We start from the raw sequence: 27,498 nt of genomic DNA on the forward strand, positions 1-27,498 counted from the left end.
TCACTGATGAGTCTATGACGATAAAACTATTACTCTAGTAGAGCTAGAGCCAGGCGTGATAGTTGACTGACAAGGTGTAAAGCAGAGAGATGCATGATTGAGGTTATATCAAAAAAACCTTAACTTCCCTAGAAACAAATCTACAAACATTAGGTAAAATATAAGCTTTTGTCAAAATACTATTTTTGTCTTCTACAAAAATGTTCATGAGGGGGGATTTCTTTTTCTTTTCAGCGCCCTGTAAAATAAAATATGCACGGCAAGCTTGATATTGATTTGAGGAAAATATTCCAATTATAAGAGAATCTCTATATATTATAAATGCGAAAGTAAGCATGTTTGTTTGTTTGTTTATTTATTACGCTTTCACGCTAAAACTAGCGAATGGTTTTTAATGAAACTGTACAGCAATATAACCCATATCTCAGAATAATTCATGAGAGATAAAAAAAAATTTAAAAATTAATTTAATTTGACATTACCATAAATTACAGACTTCTGTTAAAGTAGTCATTTGACATTACCATAAATAACAGATTTCTGTAAAAATAATCAGTATAAAATATGTCACGGCCATCTTTTCTGATGTACTTAGTGAATAATTACGAGTATTATACATTTAAAAAAATAGAAAACCATACATATATTTTCGAGTGTTATAGATAGGGATTACGTGAGAGCAATCTTTATCAATCTTTACTTTTAAACCCAGCGGGTGGGTATCACTCTAGTTTTTTAATAAAAACAAAAATTATTTTTTCCCACATCCGAAAGACGAGAAGTTTTTTGTGCGACATTCTTCTTATTTCAATACCATCCTCAATGAATATTCATAAATTTTAAGTTTATCATTTAAATAATTTCCAAACCCCCTGAAAATAAAGTTTCCGCCCGTTTTTCGTAGGCGAAAAAGTTTTTAAACTTTATCTTATTGATAACAGCCTCTCAAATTTCCAAATATTTCGAAATGACTATCAAACACTACGCCTGGCCGTTAACCTATCGTAGTCTATACATATTCACTCCACTCTCTGTTATGGTGTTTTTATTATGAAGAACGGGAGATAATACTTTCCACATCAATAATTAGATAGATATTTATATGTAAGTTGGGTGTTGTTAAAACCTTCTATTATGACTGAGTTCACTTCCTTCATTACCACGACGATAGAAAGTTATTTTAGTTTTATCCCCAACTTCAAAGTTATATTGTCTTTGATGCTGACTGTTTCAAACCGGGAGTTGGTGACAATAGATAATGTTATTGGAGATACGAGGAGAAACTTTCTGCATCATTCAGTTTTGAGTCATGAACTAGAGGTTATAAAGTCGAAATATATGTACTTTTAATCTTGAGTAGAATTTTAAGCGTTAAATTTGAAACTTACAACTTGAATGAAACTTAATAATTTATTACATTGGTGGAAAAAAAATTACAAAGAAAATAGGTTTTCTAGATAATAATGGTTAAAGTTACAATTCAATTTCAATCACTTCGATTATACCTTTTACCCTATCGATTTGAAATTTGGATATGATATAGGTATTCACATTGTACCTGACTTTTGCTTTATTTTCAAAAATCCTGTTAATTTGCCCAACTTTCATTTTCACAACCGTGTACAGTGGAATAAGCAAAATTTTCTATAGTTCCAGGGCAGGATAAAATACTCTCCCATTAAAATGATAAAAGAAAAATTTCAAAATTTTTCGAGACAGAGACAATCAAAAGATTTGTGACGTCACGTCATTCTAAAATATTAAAACGTGAAAATATGTTAATAATATCGGGCTGAAATTTGGCACACATGTTTGATTCTCGCAATAATACACGTTTATGGCAAGTTTGACTTGATTTTCCAGTCTATTTTAGAGCTTAAAATTGTTTTTACTGTAAAAAAAAAGTAAAAACAATTTTTGTTGTGAGCCAATAATACATGACTATTTGGAAAAGCTTGATCCTTGATATGTTTAATTGAGCGAGCCCAGCTTTTACAGATAGTCATATAAGACACACGCACAAAAAAATTGTATAGCATAAATTTCGAATCATAAAACATAGTTAGCCCAAGTTTCTATGTGCATATTGTACTATATATACTCAATTGTGACCAACTCTCGGAGTGTATTCTGACTTGCATAATATCGTATAATATTTTATGGATTAAATAAGATTGGATAAAATCTTAGTAATTTCAGTAAGATTGAATTTTATTTTATTGAATTTGATATCTTCATTTTATTATGTTCAATAGAGTGATAAGGGAACCGGCTAGCTTAAAACTGTTTCAATATTCAATAATTAAATTCTATAATTTTATAAAATTAAACAAAATATTCCGATTTGGTTTCCTAATACCTTCAATCTGTTAAGATTTTAATGAAAATTTAAAACCGACTAGTCCTTATAACAAACATGCATTGGCTTGTGTTTTCAGTCTCTTCAACCTTTTAGTCCAAAAGCTTAAAACTTTATTTAAAACACCTTAGCATCATTAGGTTAGGTTAGAGTGGCTGTCTTGGGGTTGGACACACTTAGACCATAGGGTCCGTTGTAATACCGAAAAAGGGTTGGCCCATCCCCGGCCATTACTCCATGAACCATTTGGAGCTGTTTAAGAACAGCAGGAGAGCTTTGACATCTACGGACTCCAGGTCGGAGAGGTCGTCAAAGAGAGGCTGGCTTAAGTAAGACCATCTCCTCATGACAAGAGCTGGGCAGTGACAGAGAAAATGAGACATTGTCTTTTCCTCCTCACTACTGTGACAGCTGCTGCAGTAGTCGTGATTTTAAAAAATTAGGAATGTCATTTAAAAAAATTATAAATCGTTCTCTTCGTTGAGAGTTTTCCTAATTTAATATCACTTGATTTGAAAATAAATATGGACGCGATCTGGTATTTTTTTGGGGTATGAGACCATTTTCTAATAACACAATTTGCCAAATATTGCTTCAACAAGTTGTATGCAACGATAAACTTCTTCAAGGTAAATATGTTAGGAAACAAATTCAATTCGAACACCAATTGAAAAACTACGCTGATGATTAAAAGAGTAATTTATCAAAATATATTATAAAATTATAAAGAAGTACTTTCTTCACTTTGATCGATTCCAAAAAAATTAAAACTAAAAACTTCTTTTGAGCATTGTCCCTTGAACTTAACTCTTGTTAATAAATTTGGCCAATGGTATCAATGGCACAACTTTGAAGGGTAACTTTTCACAAGGAAATTGTTGATAGAAGTAGTTTATAGTTACTTCTACTTGCTTCTATATTTTTTTTTTCGAAAATTTTTTAGTTTTCTGTGTTTTTTACTGATTGTAGTGTAAAATTTAAAAAATCCATTATCAATGTTAACTGATTCCTTGATAAACCTTCAGTAAAACAGGATCGAAAAATAATTGGTGCTTAGAAACTTAATTGTTTTAATTGTAGTGTTTTCTATTGAGATTATTCTAATTATATGTTATATAATTTAATTGAAGGGTATTAGTTCTCTAAGATTCACTTAAAATTTATTTATTATTATCGACAAAGAAGTGACCTACATATTCACTATATAACCATATTATGGGATTTCTCAATAAATATAATATATGGAAAATACTTTGAATATGTTCCATTAAAGACCATCTTAATATACAGAGTGTTTTAAGAATGAACAGTAAATATTTTATGTACATATTCATGTATTATTAACAAAAAATGATAAGCAGTCGTGAGAACTGCCAACAGAAGTGTAAACTTAAAATATTGGAATAACTGTTTTTTTTTTTAAATAAAATTTTTTAATTAATTAGACTATTAATAATTAAAATTTCATAATATTTGAAAATTGAATATATTTACATACGAGCAAAACCTGGCCAAGTTTCACTTTGGCTTTGTCTGTTATTAATTTACCGGGGGAGTAATTTAAAAAAACTTTTAACAAAAAGAAAACTGACTTCAAAAGAAAAACTTTTCCAAAACAAATTAATATGCACTAAAAAGTAAAAAAATAACGATAATATAATGTAGTTTAAATTATTGTTATTTCTGGAGTCGGTGTAAGTTTTTTTTATTTTGTGATTTTTAATGAATATGAAGTATAATAACTAAATTTGTCACTGAAAAAAGAATCATCGAAATCGGTTGGCGTGATAATGAGTTATTCGTCCTCTTGTCGTGCATACTTAATACAAATTTAAGACTTTTATGGTTTTCTCATGGATGCCGTTTGGAAATGGGACCACGCGGGAAGCACCAGCTTTCAAATAGATAAAGAATAATCAACATCGGTTCACCCAGTCAAAAATTCTAAGGTAACAAACATTAAAAAAAAAAAAAAAATTCAATCGAATTGATAACCTCATCCTTTTTTGTTTGAAATCGGTTAATAAAAATAGTCAAGAAACACATTTGACATTTTTGTGACTTTCATCGCTTTTTCCAGATATTTTACAATATTCGTTCCCGCGAGAACTTCGTAAGACCACCGTTACAGAAATACAGGGTTATCTTTATTTTCTTAATGTTTGAGAAAATATACCATGTTACTAAGATTTGACATGTTTATTTTGCGGTCCTGAATTCATAACTATAAAATTATTCCTCTCAACACATCCTGTATCGTACAATTACATACATTATACCGTAGCGTTACTCCTCCTTATGTTATGTTTATATAGCATCTCTTTGACTATTCATGGCACATTCAATTTGTGCATCATATATGAAAATGTATATAAATTTCATTATATAATGGGTATTAGATTTCCACTGTATGTATAAGTTTGCTCTTTTTGACTCGGTGTAGTACATCGTATATTTGTAGAAAGGGATGGTGCTATTAAAGTTTAAAAAGACTATCTCTCTCTACTTACACTGAGCGTAAATTGTGTATATGCTATTATACATGAAGATCACATTATATGTATATTGTATATGTATTATTTACGCTCATATCGTTACTTTTACTTGAATCGAGTTAAATTTACCAATATTTGGTTTGTTTCTCAATAAAACTAATCAAAGCTTTAACTGTCATAATAAAATTCTAATAAGCACAAAATATTGTTGAAATATTTGTGTATTTTAAGTACGTCAAGCTGATTTTTAGCCATATCAAAAATGAATTTTTAATGATTATACGGTCAAAAATATATGGAGGAATTTGAAATTTTGATTATTCCTGTTTTTGAAATATATGTAAGAGTAAACACCTACATGAGATAGGCCTTGGCGAAGTTCAGTCGGTATGAATTTCAAACAAATTCGGATAAACCAAACTGGTAAGTCGGGAATCATTATTTACAAACTCAAATAGTTGGGAAAATGTTAGATTAACTCAAAATACCGACATCGTATAAGAAAATGGTAGTTGCCTTTTGTCGAATTTGCTATATTACGCATAAAAATGTAAAACTAGACTTGATACCATGAAAAAATTTGAAAGTGAAATTAAAATTGATGAAAAACGAAGAAGTAATAAGTATTCAAAGAGTGTTGTCCATCTCCTTTTAGCAAAACAATTTTATAAGTTCATATTTTTCGTACTGCAAAAGATTCTCAAAAACTAGCTTCACTTTACTCGGTGCAGTGAGAATTCTTCACCTAAAATTTAGCCAACATGCCTACTGTTTTGTAAAAACATTGGATTTGCTATTCCTCCTATTAGCTATATACCAAGAAACTCGATTCAGTTTGGAGAGAGAAACTACAAGAAAGAAATCACATGTATCGGTTTTTTTAAAATGAATTTTGAAGATTTCACTTTTATAATGTTTCACTTGCAATTTTACCACCAAATTGGGCCGAAATATGATTATGACAATATATATACCTACCTCAATATTAGCAGTGAGATAAAGTCAATCACAATGTTGATAAGAATACTGCGTGATATTAGCGTTGGATTTACCGGTAGATTGATTAGCGTTCTATGGCGGTAAATTTTAGGACTTACGGAGGATCTTGGAGAAAGTACGCAAGTTTCAGAAGAGAGTGATCAAATATTGGCAAATATCAGCAAGGTATTACACGGATTGTAAAAAAATTGCGGCACTTTTTCTAGGATCTTGTACCGACAGAATTTTAACTTTCATCGACTCTTATACATAATTTTACTTTTCAATCCCATTTTTATAGAAATATATTAAGGTTCAAGTTGGTTTAACAATTTTTCTCTGCAATGTTATATATTCTTGTATATTTTGATAGGGTTTATATTTTTCGTTTTTCTAAATTTCCAATTGCACAATATTCACACTTGAACATACACATTCTGAATGTCTAGTATATTTACCTAACTGGTATGTAAATGAATGTGTGTATGCAACTCGGAAAATTAGAATTGTTTCGGAAATAATTTACATTTTATATCTTAAAAAAGAGGGTGCTCCTGCATTGCAGACGAGGGATTCAAATCGTAAATTACTGAATATATAAACGTAAAATAAATTACTTTTGAAATTTAAACCTTTTCACTTGAAAAAATCAATTGTGTTGAATGTCTCAAAATGTATGCGAAAGAAATCGATTAGTAATGAAAACACATTTAATCTGTATTGTTTCTCCGTCTGCGTGGATCTGCGAATCGCTCGAATTTTATGAAGCCAATTTCCGATCTTCAGTGTAATGTAGGTTTTTTCTCGGCAGAACAAAGATTGCTAATCTTTTTTTCTTCTTTTTCCCTGTTAAGTCAATATGCTGATAAATAAATCCCTTTCTTTTATGACCCGGTTTTAACCGTTTCTTTGTCTGTATGTTTTGACAAGTTTAGTAGTGGTAGGGAATAGACAGAGTATAAAATTGCACAAACATCTGTTAATCGGGATACAATACAATATAATCACACAAATATTAAATAAGCTAGGAACTTTGTAAAACGTAGTCACATTTTCCCATCACTTCTGCAATCATTTATACTTATTATTCTAGTAGCTTGGGAAACGATAATTGATTTCAGTCGTCGATTTTCTCGCTTTTGCTTCTGAGAATACTGAATGATATTTTCACACTATTATATCGCTTGAATTCGATTTAGTATTTTACTCATGGTATAAATTTTATTTATTTATTTGGGTACATTGGATTTTAATACTGTATCTAGTGATAGAAAAAAGAACTGTTGTCAGAACGCCAAATATAGCACAGCACATTAAAATGTATATTAAAGCATATATCTCCTCTCTCTTTTATCATTGAAATAATCAGCTGATTGTACCTGAGAACGATTGCGTTTATTGAATTTGCTAGTGCACATGTAAAAAACAGTGTTGGCGTGTTTTTCATGTGATTTTAGGAATATATAACATATTATAATTTCCAAACATTTTTGCCGTTGGTAACGTAGTCCAGATATTTTTCAAATGATTAGAAAAGAAAAAAAATGTTTTGAAATAGTTCAAAGAATGTTAATAAGTCAGACAAAAAATCGATTACTTTTCTACGGTGCATTTCGCACGTTAGGCAACGTAACCGATTTTAGGTGCAAAACGTACTACACCCTTAACTTAAGGAAATAAATATTTGAAATTTTGCTTTTTTGAACAAGCCTTCGTATCAATGGACATGTTTTTACCAAGCTTTTTGCATTTTTTTAACATTTTGGTCTTTTACACCCAAAGGTGTCTTGCTTCTTTTGGGTGTAAAATTAGAAATGGAATTTTCTGGAAGATGTTCAGACGGCGGCTTTTTTTTTATATATTTTTCAATGTTCTCGTAGGTATAAACGAGAGAAATCATCGACTATAATCTGTCTTGATTACCCACTTCTATCCTTGCGATTGATTTTTATCTACAGCTCCAATATTAAAACCATACATTTCATAAATAAATATGAAAAACTAGAGATGATTGTGTATAGAGTGAAGATGTTTTCAATATTATATTTGATGTGTAAATGAACCTGAATCAGCTATTTTTCAATAAATATATTTTACCAATACTTCCACGTAAAAAACTTTTCACCAAGCATATTTTTCAAGAACTGTCGAGACTTTTTTTTTTCTCCATATAATTATGTAAATCAGTTGATTATTTTTGTTGTTATGGTGTTGTTGTGTTGAACCACAGTTTTTTCATCACATTTTTATCCCTTGCTAAATATTATATTTCATCATATATTATTTTATTGAATGTTCTCTGTGCGATATTCGCTCTAATCTGTTTAAAATTATTACTGGGTATATAATGTATCATATGATAATTTTGAAAAAAAACTCTAGTGATAACTCGAAAAAGGAGTGAAATGAGTCGTTGAAATTGTAAAATCATTATTTGATTTTGTAGAGTGGTAGACGAGTAATTTCAGGTCTAGTCATTTTATTAAATGAATGGTTTTTGAATGAATCAGAAAAGGATCATTATTTTGAATAGGTTCATATTCCTATCTCTATCCCTATATGTTATAAATGTGAAAGTTACGATGTTTGTTTGTTTGTTTGTTACGCTTTCACGCAAATACTAGTTAATGGATTTGAATGAAACTGTACAGCGATGTAGCTCATACATCAAAATAACAAATAAGTTATTATTTTTTACCAAAGTTTCAACTCTATCTTTTATAGTTTTTGAGAAAATACGAAGAAACAAAGACCATTACAAAAAGGTCTTGCAAGCTGTTATGAGTTGAAAGATTTTTCCTACGGAGTCATGGCTTAGTTGAGACAAATTTCTCGTTTACGAACTCAAAGTCACTTTTACATCCTGAACACCCTATAAAAATTTCAGCCTGATAACTCACAGATGGTTTGATATATGGACAAACAGAAATGGACTTTATTCGTTGTGTGCGTAGTCATGGTAGGGACAATAAAATCGATGCCAGCGCTTCCAGTCAAAAATTTTGGCGATAAAGCAGGTTGTTATGACTAATTTGCAATTCTTTACATGGTAATGTTATGAGATTATTTTTTTTTTGTTAATAAAGGGTACTTGATTTTTTTCCTTTAACCAAGCGACTGTTTTCGAAACAAAAATAAAAACAATTTTGTTAGACAAGGATATAAAAACAAATTTTGTTAGACAAGGATGAGACTATCTTCTCACCTTCTCTTGCGAGATGTTATCGCAAATTTTTTGAAGAGAACCATTCTCTTTTGCATGGAAATTTTGTCGAGTCAACTGCTCATCATTAAACTTGAGATGTATTAAATTTTGTTTGGATTTTTATTTGCCTAAAGTTTGGGAGACGGTCCGCTATGTGGTTTCATCTATTTAAAAGGAAAAAGTCAGGTATTTTTTGAATCAAATAATGTAACACAAGGTAATATTTTCTTTTTAATACAAAATAGTAATTATAATATAATTTAATAATTATACAATTATATGTAGATGATGTTTTTTTTTAATTTAGGGTCGTTTTTGTTGCTTTGGGCAAATCAATATTAATTTAAAAAAAAAAAAAAGGGTTTTCTAAGTTGCCTGTGTTTTGAACTTGACTTGATAAATTTGTTGTTTCCATTGTTTTAATGCAGTATGAAGAATCTTTCATGATCCTTCCAAACATGGACACTATGCTCCTCATGGCAGTATTTTTTGAGTGTCAGTTAATCCATTTTGAATTATTTAACGGTTTATTCACAGTAATTTAATATTTTGTATATTTTTATATTTTTCCAAAGTATACACAGTTCTGTGGTACAAACCTTTTAGGTTAATTAATTTTTGATACCTCTAAACATAAAAAGTATCACTAACTGTGGTGACATTTTGTTTGAATGTATTATTTTCTACATTTTATTTATTTTTCTTGAAAACAGTGGAAGTACGGTTTATCACTTCAATTTTCAAAATACTACGCATATTTTTCAATTGATTTGACATTTGATGTTCATAGAGGTATTTTAAAAAAAATAATAGACTTATATATATTTATTGGCAGAACTATGCTTAAAGTATTGTACGAGAGTTTATTTTCAAAATGATAATAAATTTTCTATTGTGATAAAGATAGATTTTTTTTTGTATGTAGTGATAATAAACTATTTGTAATAATAGTATTTATATTTGTAATAGTATTTTTGATGTAATAATAGTAAGACTGTTTAATTCAGTTTTTTGAAGTTATTAAATAAGACTGAACTTTTTATGATATTTTTTTTTTGATCATTCCCTGATTGACAGGATTTCAGGAACGCATAGACAGCCTAAAACGATCTACTTAATTCAAGGGCCCAGCATCTCTCCATATTTTTGAGTTTTAAAATATATTTTCACATTCTAATAAAATCCTTTTATGTAATATAATTTTATATTATATTTTGAAATTTTATTTTCATAAAATATAATTTTCACAGATTTTCAAATTTATTAAATAATATTATTTTTTATCATATTTTTAATTATATTTTCACATGGTAGCAAGTAAAAAGGCTTCATGTAATTTCCTTTCATTAAAGTTATCTTGTCAATTGGGAATTAAATCAAACTCTATTATATCTTTTATTTATTAATAATATTTATTTACAGATTTAATATATATATTTTTTTTACATATTTGGTCAAATATTTCTATCTGTCTTTACATTTTATTAAAACACCATGCCAACGACAAGAAGAGGTGCTGATACTGCTGGCACTCCGCAACCTTTACCAGGTGGTCAAGGTGGTAATCAACCAGGTCCTTCACCAACACGGGATGACTTGTTCACAACACCAAGTGCTGCGTCAGCAATCAACATAGCAGCAATTTCGACTCAAGTGGCGGCTACATCGCACATACTGAATACTTCGGCAAACCAAATGACAGTGATGCAAGACCAAATTCTTCAACAAAATTCACAGATAAGTCTATTAACTCAAACTTTATCCAATTTAACGATCAGTTTATCAAACAATGCTTTACCTTTAAGACCAGACCAAGCTAGTCATCAAACTAATTTTTTTGCTAAGCCGAGTATTGACTCGTTCATTAATAAAGTTACTATTCTAGATATATCGATTCCAGAAAAAGTTGTGGAATTCATAGTTGATACACAACATTTAATCGACATTAATTTTTTACCGTTAGAAATGCTCTTAAAATCATTAATAAATAGATGTGCGTTAAATGCACAAGCTTTCTGGGCATCTTGCATAGCTCGTTCATTAGACTGGGAAGCAATTAAAAACAACTTACTCGAAATTTATATCCCACCTTTGACGAGGCAACTATTGGTTGATAAACTGGTACGGCGAACTCAACCTGATACAGAAAAGTTCTCCACTTTTGCTGCATCCATTATAAAATTCAGTAAAATACTACTAAAAGAATTATCTGAAGCACAGATAATTGAAATTATTTTTGCTCATGCCAATACGGCTATCTTGACAATTATGGGTTTAAATCAAATACCCGAAACTTATAATGATTTGTCAAGGCTGATCACAAAAATGGAAGAAATTCAATCTAGAATGTTGCCACCAATTCAAATTGCAAATGCTTCAACTCAACAAAAAACTAATTCTACAAACAAATACTTTTGTACATATTGCAAAGGCACTAATCACGATTTTAGGCATTGTTTTAAACGGATCAACAAAGATAATGGATCACCAAATATTTCAAAACCAAAAAACTAATAATAGACCCTAAATTTTATTTATTTAATTTAAATTTAAATTCATCTTCTTTACCTTTACAAACTATTTTTATTCTAGGTTATCCCATTTTAACACTGTTTGATTCAGGGGCTTCTATTAACGCGATTAAAACCGCAACCCTAAAAAAATTACAACTTATTGATAAAAATATAATCACTAAATCAACTAATAAAACAATTTCATTACCTGGTAATAATTTTTTAAAATGTTCCTATTTGGTCAATCTACACTTTAAAATTGACAAATTCTCTTGGAACCAAAACTTTTACATTATCGACAGTCTCCCCTTTGACGCGATTTTGGGTGTTACATCGCTAAAACATTGTAATATTATTCTCGATTTTTTCAAATCAGTTATTAAATTTTATTTTGAACCTAATATCGAAATTCCCTTTGCTGGTTTTAACAGTAATAATCGAATTATTAACACGATTTGTGAAGCCAAAATTAATATGAGTGCCAAACAAACTAAAATGTTAGATTCTTTAATAAAAAAATATAAATGTATTTTTTCAGAAATCCCTGGCCTTGCTAAGGATTATGAATATAAAATTAAGTTGAAAGATAGCATTCCGGTTTGTAAAGCACCATATTATTTAGCACCTGATAAAGCTAAACTTTTGGATCAACATATACAGCAGCTAGTGAAACAAGGAATTCTTTCTGTTTCAAATTCAAATTATAGCTCACCTGTATTTTTTGTTAAAAAAAAAGATGACTCTTATCGTTTAGTCGCAGATTACAGATTCCTTAACAAACATATCGAATTTGATCCAATGAGTTCAGCTAATATTAACCATATCTTTGCCAGTTTAGGTAATTCGAAGGTTTTCACGCTTTTGGACATGAAAAGCGCGTTTCACCAAATTAAATTGTCAGAGGACACGAAACATGTTACTGCAATCGTCACGCAATACGGTACTTGGCATTATAATCGCTGCCCTTTCGGTTTATCTGTCTCAAGCCAGGCCTTATCAAGATTTTTGAACTCTAGTTTAGCCGAATTTCGGCATAATTTTCTTTTAATATATTATGATGACTTGATTGTTCATTCTTCGGACGTCGAATCTCATCTAAATCATTTAAATTTGTTATTCACTAAAATTAAAACACTCGGTATCACAATTAATTTAGACAAAGCTCGTTTCTGCATGTCTAGAGTACGTTTACTAGGTAGCGTTATATCCGCTGAAGGTCGTTTTATTGACCCTTTAAAAGTTCAGGCTATTAATGAAATGCCTATACCTAAAAACGTTAAAGAAGTTATGAGGCTCGTAGGAGCGGCTGCGTTTTATGCCAGATATATTCCTATGTTCAGTCAGATTGTAGCACCACTGAATGATTTAAAGAAAAAGAACATCAAATTCAAAATTACGAATGTGCATCTGGAAGCTATTTCAACACTAAAAAAAGCTCTAACTAATGCTCCAGTTTTAAAACATCCGGATTTTGAAAGAACTTTTGTGTTACAAACTGACGGTTCATCGACTGGACTGGGGGCAGTTTTACTTCAGAAATATGAGGATGGTTTACATCCAATTATGTACTGCTCTAGAAAATTGAATTCTGCAGAATTAAGGTATAATAGTCACGAGTTGGAAATGTTAGCAGTTATAACCGCTTTAGATAAATTTAAAGATTTTTTAACAGATCGCCACTTCATTCTCCAAACTGATTGTCGTTCTCTTCTTTGGATATTTAATACACCAAATAAATTCAATAAGCTGTCCAGGTGGATTCTTAAAATATCCCGATATGATTTCACTCCGGAACATATCAAAGGAGAGCATAATAAAATGGCGGATTTCCTCTCTAGACTATACGAATCAAATGATACAATAGTGAATAGCGAGAATAAATTAGAGCAAGAATCAAATGATAAATTTGTTAAAATTAAAGAATTGCATAGCGCGGACCCAGGTTATGCAATTCTAATTAAAAAGATAACCTCTTCTCTGGATTCATCTGATTTAGATTTGCTTAGTGAACAAATTCGGAATGATGTTCAATTGGACTCTTTGAACGTTATAAACAATACGAATTTTGATTTTCTATCCATCAAACAAGAACAACGAAATTCACCTGAATGTGAAATCATTTATCGCAACCTTAAGGCTAAGATGAATGTCCCTAATTTTTGCATCAAGGATGGATTAGTTTTCAAACTTGTGGGTAGGAATCACCTAAAACGAATTTTATTACCCGAGTCATTATTGAATTATGTGTTGAGATATTTTCACGACTCTAAATATGCAGCGCATTGTTCGGTTATTAAAACGTTCCGTGAAATTAGTAAAATCTTTTATTATAAAAACTTGTATGCAAAGGTTAGGGATTATGTCAGAACCTGTAAAGTCTGTCAGGCGATTAGACCTTATACACGTAATGATAAGGTCCAATTGAGCAGTTCCATTCCCGAATTTACCTTTCATACTCTTTACGTTGACTTTATCGGTCCTATTATTAAATCTCCCGAAAATTACAAATATATTTTTTCTGTTGTAGATGGGTACAGTAAATACGCTTTTGCATATCCGTGCAAGAAACAGACGACGGATACGGCTATTTCGATGATGCAGAAGATATTTCTACAAAATGGATACGCAACGGTGGTGGTATCTGACAACGGTCCTGCGTTTTCGTCTGTGAAATGGAAGACCTTCCTATTCAACAATGGAATCAGAGCGTCCTATTGTTCGAGTTATACGCCATCATCCAACAAAAGCGAATGTCTTAATAAGCAAATTAAGTACAACCTGGGGTGCATTCTTAAAGAGTATTCGATTCAACACAAAAATTGGTCGAAATTTCTCAACTTTGTAATATTTAACTACAACAATTCATTTAAGAATACTATAAACACTACACCAGCAGAAGTTTATTTCGGAAGAAAATTAATAACGCCATTTATTATCATCAACGAGCTAACAAATTTAGTCACAAGCTCTGTTAAACCGTCGCAACAGCAAATTAACGATGCATTAAAACTCGCCCATCAACAACGTCTTAACAGAACTTTGAACAGACCATCAGTTTCAAAGTACAGAATTGGACAATTGGTGATGGTTAAAAATTTGGCGCCGAACATCAACAAAAATAAATCAGCCAAATTTACAGCGAAATACAACGGACCGTATAAGATACAGAAATTCACATCTCCAACATCGGTTAGATTAAAACCCACTAACAGCAATAAGTCAACTTTTGGAATGTCAATCTACAATCTTCGGCCATATTATAAATGAGGTCATCATCGAAGTGGTTGTATTCGTTGACGGGTAATTTCTCATATTTCTAGTTTTCTAACTGCCTTATTTCACTAAGCTAATTTAATTTCTATTTAGTTTCATTAATAATTAGCATCTCGCTAATTTTTTTTTGCCCCCTGGGGTGAGATTATTTTTTTTTTGTTAATAAAGGGTACTTGATTTTTTTCCTTTAACCAAGCGACTGTTTTCGAAACAAAAATAAAAACAATTTTGTTAGACAAGGATATAAAAACAAATTTTGTTAGACAAGGATGAGACTATCTTCTCACCTTCTCTTGCGAGATGTTATCGCAAATTTTTTGAAGAGAACCATTCTCTTTTGCATGGAAATTTTGTCGAGTCAACTGCTCATCATTAAACTTGAGATGTATTAAATTTTGTTTGGATTTTTATTTGCCTAAAGTTTGGGAGACGGTCCGCTATGTGGTTTCATCTATTTAAAAGGAAAAAGTCAGGTATTTTTTGAATCAAATAATGTAACACAAGGTAATATTTTCTTTTTAATACAAAATAGTAATTATAATATAATTTAATAATTATACAATTATATGTAGATGATGTTTTTTTTTAATTTAGGGTCGTTTTTGTTGCTTTGGGCAAATCAATATTAATTTAAAAAAAAAAAAAAGGGTTTTCTAAGTTGCCTGTGTTTTGAACTTGACTTGATAAATTTGTTGTTTCCATTGTTTTAATGCAGTATGAAGAATCTTTCATGATCCTTCCAAACATGGACACTATGCTCCTCATGGCAGTATTTTTTGAGTGTCAGTTAATCCATTTTGAATTATTTAACGGTTTATTCACAGTAATTTAATATTTTGTATATTTTTATATTTTTCCAAAGTATACACAGTTCTGTGGTACAAACCTTTTAGGTTAATTAATTTTTGATACCTCTAAACATAAAAAGTATCACTAACTGTGGTGACATTTTGTTTGAATGTATTATTTTCTACATTTTATTTATTTTTCTTGAAAACAGTGGAAGTACGGTTTATCACTTCAATTTTCAAAATACTACGCATATTTTTCAATTGATTTGACATTTGATGTTCATAGAGGTATTTTAAAAAAAATAATAGACTTATATATATTTATTGGCAGAACTATGCTTAAAGTATTGTACGAGAGTTTATTTTCAAAATGATAATAAATTTTCTATTGTGATAAAGATAGATTTTTTTTTGTATGTAGTGATAATAAACTATTTGTAATAATAGTATTTATATTTGTAATAGTATTTTTGATGTAATAATAGTAAGACTGTTTAATTCAGTTTTTTGAAGTTATTAAATAAGACTGAACTTTTTATGATATTTTTTTTTTGATCATTCCCTGATTGACAGGATTTCAGGAACGCATAGACAGCCTAAAACGATCTACTTAATTCAAGGGCCCAGCATCTCTCCATATTTTTGAGTTTTAAAATATATTTTCACATTCTAATAAAATCCTTTTATGTAATATAATTTTATATTATATTTTGAAATTTTATTTTCATAAAATATAATTTTCACAGATTTTCAAATTTATTAAATAATATTATTTTTTATCATATTTTTAATTTTATTTTCACATGGTTTAGAGGTATCAAAAATTAATTAACCTAAAAGGTTTGTACCACAGAACTGTGTATACTTTGGAAAAATATAAAAATATACAAAATATTAAATTACTGTGAATAAACCGTTAAATAATTCAAAATGGATTAACTGACACTCAAAAAATACTGCCATGAGGAGCATAGTGTCCATGTTTGGAAGGATCATGAAAGATTCTTCATACTGCATTAAAACAATGGAAACAACAAATTTATCAAGTCAAGTTCAAAACACAGGCAACTTAGAAAACCCTTTTTTTTTTTTTAAATTAATATTGATTTGCCCAAAGCAACAAAAACGACCCTAAATTAAAAAAAAACATCATCTACATATAATTGTATAATTATTAAATTATATTATAATTACTATTTTGTATTAAAAAGAAAATATTACCTTGTGTTACATTATTTGATTCAAAAAATACCTGACTTTTTCCTTTTAAATAGATGAAACCACATAGCGGACCGTCTCCCAAACTTTAGGCAAATAAAAATCCAAACAAAATTTAATACATCTCAAGTTTAATGATGAGCAGTTGACTCGACAAAATTTCCATGCAAAAGAGAATGGTTCTCTTCAAAAAATTTGCGATAACATCTCGCAAGAGAAGGTGAGAAGATAGTCTCATCCTTGTCTAACAAAATTTGTTTTTATATCCTTGTCTAACAAAATTGTTTTTATTTTTGTTTCGAAAACAGTCGCTTGGTTAAAGGAAAAAAATCAAGTACCCTTTATTAACAAAAAAAAAATAATCTCAGTTATAGATAATGCCAGATTAAAATTATTGAAAAACACTAATTAATTAAACCGAATGCATTAAAAATTGTGAAAATAAGATCAAAATGCACAAATATTATTTTTCAAATGTAAATTATCATAATTATTTATTTAAATTTGTGAGGCAATTATATTAAATTTTCAATGTAAGTCATAAATGCAATCCATACAATGTAAGTCATATATGGATTCATACAATGCTATAATTAAAGTAGTGTATCGTTACCATGGAAATGCCTTCAATAAAATTCACGCGCGTTGCGAATAGGTGATTGATTTTATGAACAACTGCTCCAATTTGTTTGTATAAAATACTCTGATATATTCCACTTTACGATTTTTCAATGAGTTTTTCATCTCATTTTTATAATAATAGTACTTTCATAAAGTTCAAATAATAATTTTTGATGTTGTTGACATTTAACGATGTGTATGAATACATTATTAAAATTATTGCATAATTATTTTATACGAAAAGGAAAAAAAAGTTGTGGCATATCATATTATTCCATTTTCCCAATTTTCATATCCTCTCTAACGTAATTGTCTGCGCTTTTATTATTTAAATTTGAATGGTTTTGTTTAGTTGAGTGAAAGAAAAATGGATGCCTAGTTTAAAATTCATGTTTATTTATTATTTCATTTTCAAGTTTCGGTCGGTAATGACTTAACAAAAAGGTTAAATATATTTATTATTTTTGATTTCATACCTTACAAAAGCGTCTATTATTCTTGTTATTTTCAATTACACTTGTCTCGGAAATTTTTAGTTTGCATTCCAAGTCAGTTTTTTGTTCTGAATATTAAAATAGTTTCCAATTATAGATAATTGATTTACGATGGAAAAGACTGTGCACTTTATGAATAGCAAATTTAGGAAAAAACGATGTTAAAAAAATTATCCTATAATACCAGAAGGTGCAGTCGGCACTTAAGGCCTTAGCAAGTGATCATTGTCATAAGTGAAATTTCCAAATTCAAAAAACTCCCGACAAATTTTTCGGGTCGGAACTGTAAATTCGCACTTTAAACGTATCTAAGAATACTCTCCATAAAATATGCTTTTCACTGCCAATTTTTTAGTTGTTCCGGGTACGGAACCCTAAACTCACACTTGAAACATACCTAAGGACACTCCACATTAAAATATCTTTCAAACGAATAAAAAAAAATCCAAACCGGTTTATCCGTTTGGTTGCTAGGATACCACAGACCGAGACACGATAGCGGTCAAACTTATAACACCCTTTTTTTTTGGGGGGGGGGATTAAAAACAGAATGGAGCTTTATTTCTGTTTATAAAAATTTATATGGAGCATTATGGAAAGTCTGTTGGCTTTTTTTATTTAATAATTTTATCAAAATTTCATGGTATCAAACAATTAACTGATTATATATTTTTGGGAAAAAACTTCGATTCTTACCAACGATGCATTACCAAATGTTATTATTTTTACAAAATAAAAATATTGATTTCTCGAACATAAATTTAATATTCTCCTACTCAGATATTGATACATTCACTTTTTACTAAGACAATTTTGTAGTTTAATTAACTTGAAATAAACGTTTTCACATTGTACAAGAATTTGAGAAAATTATTTTAAAAATGAATAACAATGAATTGATACCACCATTTTGTAATGCATTCCTTCATTGTTATTAAATCAATCGAACATTTTCGTTTCCTTTTATTTCCAGTAATTAATTCAATCGTTAAAGAATGGTAAGAGAAATTTTAAGTTAACAAAAATAAAGGTTTAAATTTATAAAATAACCTGAAAAACATAGAAAATGAAACCCTGAAAGACTTTCTAAAAAAACAATAAGTTTTATTTCTTTAGCATAAAATTCTTATCTTTTTAAAATACGTTTCTTGCGATTTTTTTTTTGCTTTTTTTTGATTTCATACTGTCTAGTTACCGCTTTTTCCAACTCATATGGAATAGGTACACACCACTATAATGTTTTCCATAGTAGATTCTTTTCGATCGTATGCCGCAATCTTCGTAATTTTACCACATACTCTTTTCTTTCATTTCATGTAATGAAAACTTTCGTTCAAATTTTCACATACAAGAAACCATGTTCGGGAAATTTGGCCAAAATCACGTTCTGGTACTCTTAGAACGTGTTCTATACTAGTGAGGCAACAAACAGCAGTGAAAAGCCGAGGGCTCGTTGAGCTCGCGTGAATTACCTTGAAGTTTAGCTACAGAAACTCTATAATAAAGTGTTCTTGTACCTTACCTGTGTGTTTAAGCTTCTGTCATGCTAATGGAGGTGACTTAGCGCTTAAAAAAGAAGTGAAATATCTGAAACATGTTTTTATAATTCTTGATCGTTGCTGTTTATACTGGTAAACTGATTAGAATAAAAAATTAAATACAAGTTAAGGATGATACAAAATTAAATTTTGGATTAATGGCTTGGTTTTTTTTTTATATAAAACTACTTGTGTCGGGCTAATTAAGGATGTATGAGCACGGTAGAGGGACCACAAATTAAAAAATATAATTTTTTCAATTTTGATGGTGAATTATGTTGACAATATAAGACGAAAGGTAAATATAAAACTTAAAAAAAAAGGCAGATATCGAAAGCTTTTATTCTTATTTTTCGTCTACATTCAAGTTATAATAAAATTAATCATCGAAGTTGAAAATAAGGAACACATAATTTAACCACAAATCTAAACTTACCTTGGCGCTCGTAATATTTAAAAAAAAAAAATAGCTTATAGATTTCATAGAAATGTTTTTAAGGCTGCCACTTATTCTCTCAATTGTTTGAAATCAGAAGAAACAGAGGAAAAAATTTGTGTTTCACTGTCAAGTGTCTGCCCATTCTATTGATGCTCTGTGTGGTAAGTATATAGATATAGGTAACATAACGATAAAAGACTAATGACCAATTAAATAAGTGGGAAATATATTTAAATATAAGAAAATTCTCTTAATTAAAGTTGACAGACGACAATTAGATTACATGAAAATAAAGACAGCTATTAATTTTGAAGTTTTTTGTGTGAATTTTTTTGTTTCTTATGTTTAATTTACAATTTGTATATAGAATCATATTACGAACGACATATGTTGTAGTAAGTTAAGTTATTTAAATTTTTGCACAAGTAGTTTAAAACTTTGTTTCTTTAAAAAAGTTTTTGTGTTGTTTTATTTATAAAATAAATAAACATATTTTAACATTGGCCATGTATTTATATTACACTGGCTTTGACAAATTAATTTGAATATTTTAATTCTTAAAATGTGTGTGTGTGTGTGTGTGTGTGTTCGAACGAACGAATACTATACATTTCACTCTGATTTAATTATTTTTTATTATGTAAGGAATTTTTTATTGTTTTAAATGTACTTTCTCAAACTGGTGTGCAGTTACAGTACCTACATCGAGATTTGCGTTAAATCCGATTATAGAGTTTCTGGTAGAAAATTTTCATATGGTTAGGGAGGGGGGCGTCGGGCAGGTGCTATTACATGCGGATATAAAGATTATGAACCAGTCTTAATTGAACTTAAGGCTGTTATAAACATTATTACAAATTATAAACATTCTTTGATTGGCGTGAAACTTAACAATTTTTTTAAGAATTCTCTTAAATATTCATTGGTGGGGAAAATTTTTTTAAAGAAAAGCAATTTAAAGATAAGAATGGTTAGAGTTACACTTGAATTTCAACCACTGCGAATCGATAGCCTTTGTTCTATCGATTTGAAACTTAAATATCTTATAGATATTCATATTCTACTTACCTGGGTATTTTTCGAAAATCCTGTTAATTTTTCCAGTTTTAATTTTTCTCACTTAGGTACATTGCATTGAAAAATACCCTCCCATTAAAATGGTAGAAAAAAATTTTGCTGGGCATGAATACAAATACCTATAACATTCAAATTTCAAATTGATCGAATAAAAAAACCGTTTTTCTTTTTAAATATTTTTTTTTTTACCACCAATGAGTATTTAAGAGGATTCTTAAAAAAATTATAAAGTTTCACACGAATCAAAAACTTGTAAATAACAGCCTTAATCAATAAAGGAACATCAATTCCAGAATATCTGATCTAGGTGCATGTAAATATGGTGACGTTTACTTAAAATCAATAATTTACGTGTACTATGTTAGTTACTATGTTATATTTAATAAACGCCAGATAGTATATTAAATGGGGATGCCACAATCCGGATTTGAACCCTTCACTTTCTTATAATTACGTGTTTCTCTCACTATATGTACTTCATTTGTGGCGGTTATCTATAACTTCTCCTATATTATCTCTGCTAATATTATCACATAAACATCAGTAAAAATTAACAACATTCTTCTTACCTAGTTCATTATATTTGGTATAAGCTTAGGCTAGGGTTGAGAAGCAAACATTTTTTGTTACGACTATTTACCGAGGCTAGACACAAAATAACAAAATAAAGCTTGAATCATTGGTTGGGCCTTGGCTTAAAGTTGGAAGATGAAGTATGGATTTTCCAGTGCCATTCCAACGTCTCTATCGTCATGCAGAATTTGAATTTCCTACACTTGAACGCCGTATTATGAACTGTATTGAGCGAATAGTAACATTAGCAATAATTATGGCGGGCGAGTTAATACAGTCCAGAATGTCGATGTCCAAATGTCCAGAATACTTCCAAAGGACAGCCCTATTCAATACTGAAATATTATTTAACATAGATTGCTATAGTAGTACGTTGAAGTCTGTAAGTAACCCCAGTCGAATACGAAGTCAGTTATTTGACTGTTGCGGGTTTTATTATTCGCAGCGTGTTTGAGTTTTTTTGGAGGCGTTTCCATGGTAACGATAGACTACTTTAATTATAGAATTGTATGGATGCATATATAATTGTATAGATTGCATTTACGACTTACGTTGAAAATTTAATATTATTGTCTCACAAATTTAAATAAATAATTATGATAATTTACATTTGAAAAATAATATTTGTGCAATTTGATTTCTTATTTTCACAATTTTTAATGCATTAAGTTTAATTAATTAGTGTTTTTCAATAATTTTAATTTGACATTTTCTGTAACATTAACATGTAAAGAATTGCAAATTAGTCATAACAGCCTCCATTATCGCCAAAATTTTTCACTGCAAGCGCTGGCATCGATTTTATTGTCCCTATCATGACTACGCACACAACGAATATTGTTATTAGAAAGCAGCTATTTATTGTTTATGTGCTTATTTTGAAGTAAAATATATTCATAACACAAATAAATAAATCCGTATGCATGCATTAGAAACATTTAAGGCTAGTGCCAATTGTTGTATTTGGCAGTTATTTTAGAATAGTAAGAAACTTTGGAGTCTGTTGTCGAGATCGTGCATATTTTATTTTATCTACATAAATTATCATTTCTGAGGAATTCTATTTCAATGGACCTGGAAAATTTTTTTAATTCACTTCAACTTTAAAATTAATAAGAAAAACGTAATGTAAATGGGGTTTTACCTCACTTAACACATTCGTCTTTAACAGAAGCCACCCATATCATTATTTTTAATCTTTATTTATTAAACTACATTCATACAATTTATTTCATAATGTGAGTGAAGGCAAGAAGAGTAGATGAGGATTAGGAAGTGGTAGGTATTGCTTCGACCGCCGACTTTGATTGGAGTAATGCTTACAATTGCTAAATTTAACACAATATGATGAATTGTCTCTGAAGACCCAAAATTCATTCAGAACAACAGAATATTGCACAATAATACGAATTTGAAAAAAATTGACAAACTTTGATAGGCTTTATCTCGGAAACTACTAAGTCTACAGAGACAATTTTAGTCTCATATTGTAGCAAATTTAGTGTTATTTAAAAAAATCTTGAAAAGGTGCTATCAAAAATTAGCCCCTTAAGGTTATTATCACCAAAATTTGACAAGAAACCGAAATTTACACGTTTTTTTTTCGATTTTTGACAAAGTTGCGTTCGGCGCTCGAGGTCATAAACTTGGATTATTCATTGGGCCAACATCATAAAAAAGTCTGCGAAAAATCAAATCGTTATCAAATCAGATCATTAGATATTTTCATGAATATTTTTTGGCATATGCTAACAAAATATGAAAATATCGTAAAAAAGGTTACAAAAAGTGACATTAAAATTGACTGAGATACGGATGATATAATCATTTTTAACTATTAACTAGGCAGATATAAGAGGAAGATCGGACTTAGTATTTGACCTCGTATACTAAATTTGCCATAAGAATCCATATTAAATTCTGTCTTCCTAGATGGAATTAAAAACTTATCTTTGATGGGTTTTATCGTGGTTGTTTTTTAGTTGTTCGAAAAATTACTATAAAAACAACCATATGTCCTCCATAAAGGAAATGTTACAAGCTTGGCAATAGTCTCTCAAATTGCCAATAATTTTTCATGACTGTCCAATAAATCGCTTGGCCCTAAGCCTAATCGCATCATATCCATATAGTAATAGTTAATATCTAATAGTGTTTATATTTGTTAATTCCTCTATTTACCTATACCTGTAATGAATTTTAATTATCACTGTTCATATACCGTATGTACTTTAACCATATACCAAATTATACATATTATTCTATCATTTCAGAATCAATTTAAATATTTATCGAAGCAGATTGTTCGATGTATATTCTGTTTGTGCTAGTGATTTGTAAGCTGGGTATTATTAAGGATGTACGAGCGCCAGGAACACTTTTACACGCGGTGTAATAGAAAATAACACTTTTTTAACTCTCTAATAGACTACCTTTTCCTACTTACACCAATGTTAAATTATGTATGCAAAAAAATAAGAAAATTGGCAGTACATAGTCGGTGTAGTACTTAAGTCGTGCGAGTGCGACCCCTGTAGTCCACACGACTAACTTCCCAAAGAGGGAAAACTTCCCAATAAAGGTCTTGTTGGCTTTCATAGATTATTCTTCGAACATGTACTGCAGCTTATGCTGGAACGATCATTATCTGCATAGTAAAATGATATGTTTTATCGAGATTCTGTTTATTCAGTTTTTTTATTACCATTAAAAGCGGCTCAATTAATTCTGCTGAAAACTCTTTCAGTTCTTAAATACGCGTCGAATAAGAGCAGTTACGTGTTAATGTCATAACTGATTCGCGAGATAATCGAGGCGAAATCCGAACGAACATACTCACATACATACACACATTCACAGAAATCACATTGAAAAAGTTTGATTTGGATCTTGCGGCCTTGAAACCGCGGAAATATGTAAAACTGGAGATTTTCAAAATCGGCCACATCACTTTAACTTCCTCTGGGAAGTTAAAAAACTATTAAGAATGTACGCTAATCACTAATGTAATGTACGCGAATTACAATAATTTTGAATAGAAGGTTTGATTTTTCTCTTATAAGAAGTGGAGCTAAGTCTGAAACAATTCTGAAAATTTTAGGAGGATTTTCCGATATACTTAAGGTAGTACTATCGGTAATAGACTTTGCATTCATATTTTAATGAAACTTGGCATAGTTGTCCATTATTATATCATAATTAACCAGTTAAATTTTTAAGGGCCTTCAGAGAACTAAAAATCGGAAAGTCCACTTTTGTGAAATAAAATAAAATCTGTGATTTCCCATCAGGATCAATGTTAAAATATCTTTAAAATATATTTTTTCAGTTTTCTGAAGGCCCTTCAAAATTTAACTGGTTAATTATGATATAATAATGGACAACTATGCCAAGTTTCATTAAATTCTGAATTCAAAGTATATTACCGATAGTACTACCTTAAGACAAAAAGGAGAGATTAAACTTCTTCGATATCGAGTAAGTTTCAAAATTGAAAGTTTTGTTTAATTGTTTAACTTTCGGTAGTTCGGTAAATCCAAGGCAGATATCGAAAAATTTTATTCGTATTTTTCGTTTCCATTCATGAAGTTATAATAAAATTCATCCTTAAATGTGAAAATAAGGTACAAATAATTTCAATCACATATGTCTAAACTTTCCTTGGTGTTCGTACTATTTTAATTGATCTTTAATTTTTATGGTTTTGTATTACAATATCCTTAATTTTACAATTTTTTGACAAAACAAGACAACAACCTTAACAATCAAAATGCAATAAGTATCTACTCTCAAAATAAGCTTTATTAACTAAAATGCATAAGTACTCTTAATAATTATCCGATCATAAGTTTATATTTACTTCCATTCATACTTGAATTAGATTATTGGCTATTAATTTCGTACATTTTATGAAAGCATATTTAATAGAGCTTATGCATTATAGAAAATGTTATAGGCAACCAGAGAAAAAGATTGAGGCTAATTTACCAAATTATTTGTTTAAACAATCTAATAAAATCTGATGAACCGATTTTGATTGTTTGTGATGATGAACCGATTTTGATTGTTTTTTCGTATAATTAATTAGGTATACTAAAATTGGTAATAGGTAAAAATGACCCAGCACAAAATAGATCCGAATATTGCCTGATAGTCATACATTCCAAAAGGGCCAATGTAAGATGGAGGGGGGAACGTACGTGTGGTACTACAAGAAGATATGGTCTGAGTACAATCGCAGGAGTTCCGAAGATCTTATATCACTTCCAAGGGCCTCTGTTCGCAAAGTTGTTGCGGCTATTACAGGGCACTGGTTGGGCGGCAGGCATGCTGAACCTGGGCCTGGCAAGGTATCACGACTACTGCAGGAGCTGTCACAATGGTGAGGAGGAAGAGACAAAGTCTCATCTTCTCTGTCACTGCTCAGGTCTTGTCATGAGGAGATGAACTTACTAGGCCCAGCCTCTCTTTGACGACCTCTCCGACCTGGAGTCCGTCGACGTCAAAGCTCTCCTGCTGTTCCTAAACAGTTCGAAATGGTTCATGGAGTAGTGGCCGGGGATGGGCCAACCCTTTTTCGGTATCACAATGGCCCCTATGTTCTAAATGTGATGCCAAATCTAACATAACCTAACCTGTACATTCCTGACGAATAGTCAGCTATTCAAAATGGCCGATCATGAGGGTGCATTGCTCCAATCGTAGCATAACTTGCATTTTTTGTACATCAAGAAACAAAACTGCCTCGTTCTATCAGGACTATACCAACATTGTTTTTCTTTCATCAAATTAACATTTGAAGGGATCAACATTGCTTTTTTTTCCGTAAAAATAAACTTTTTTTTTTCTTTCAAAAGCATAAATTAAGAATTATTGGTTCTCAACATTATTGTAAAATGACCTAATTTTCTAAATCAATTTAAAAAAATTAAAAAAACGATACAATAACCTTGAATAATACATTGTGTATTTTACATTTTGAAAACATCATCGCATTGTAATTGCATTAATAATATTTTGTATATTTTTATAAGTCAAATACAAAGAATACCTACACCGTTTAACATTTTAACATTATATAAATAGTATGGTGCTATTTTTGTTTGAAACTCAAAATAATATATTTATTATTGTCTTATTGAATCAATGTATATACATACATAACGTAACTCCAGGCGTCAAGCCAGTTTTTTGATGAGAAAATCGATGAGCACAATCTTTGATTCTAAAGCCTACATTTATAATTGGTAATTGGATATTTTCATGGTTTTTCAATTTCCATTTAATTATTTGGTAAAAAAAAATTGTAGAAAAGTTAATCCAATTGACTATCCTCTTTTTACCCGATTGAGCTACGCAAAGGAGTGGTAATGTGTTTATCAGTCTATATATGAGTGTTCTTACATGGCACACTAGACACCAAACGCATAGGCCGATTTTGATGATACAGACATCAATCGATTTGTCTTTACCTTGTGAGTGCTACTGAAGATATGGGAGTAATGAAAATTCAACGTGGCGATCAATAGACGCCATATTGTGAAAATGTGTGGCACACTAGAGACCAAACGCGTGGGCCTATTTGATTATTCTATTCGGACGTTAACCGATTTGTACTAACCTTGCGAGTGCTACTGAGGATATGGCAGTAATGAAAGTTCAATATGGCGACCACCAGACGCCATATTGAGAAAAAGCAAACAATAAAAGTCGGCGAACTACGTAAAGTGGGGTATTATTGAATAGCTATTAAATAGACAAATCGATTAACATAATAATCATTAAAATCGGCTCACGCGTTTGTTCTCGAAGGACCCAAAATACAAACATAGGCTGAAAATGACAGTCGACAATTTATGGTAATAATTGTATCGTTAAAAAGAGTAAAATAAAAAAAAATAATTTAAAAAATGTGACTTCACGTG

At 30.0% G+C, this 27,498-nt stretch overlaps 2 protein-coding genes across 2 annotated transcripts in view; both read left to right on the plus strand.

The window, feature by feature from the left end:
• The window catches only part of LOC123292827 (furin-like protease 1), a 730,290-nt gene that overhangs the window by 98,110 nt on the left and 604,682 nt on the right, over window positions 1–27,498 (plus strand). The gene's annotated exons all lie outside the window — the stretch shown is intronic.
• LOC123293314 (uncharacterized protein K02A2.6-like) lies at window positions 10,360–14,927 on the plus strand. Its single transcript, XM_044874089.1, has 2 exons — window positions 10,360–10,778; window positions 14,078–14,927. The coding sequence occupies exons 1-2, from the start codon at window positions 10,532–10,534 to the stop codon at window positions 14,815–14,817; spliced, it is 987 nt and encodes a 328-aa protein (XP_044730024.1). The 5' UTR covers window positions 10,360–10,531; the 3' UTR covers window positions 14,818–14,927.

This window comes from Chrysoperla carnea, chromosome 2 (genome assembly GCF_905475395.1).
Source record: "Chrysoperla carnea chromosome 2, inChrCarn1.1, whole genome shotgun sequence".
NCBI classification, from domain to species: Eukaryota; Metazoa; Arthropoda; class Insecta; order Neuroptera; family Chrysopidae; genus Chrysoperla; species Chrysoperla carnea.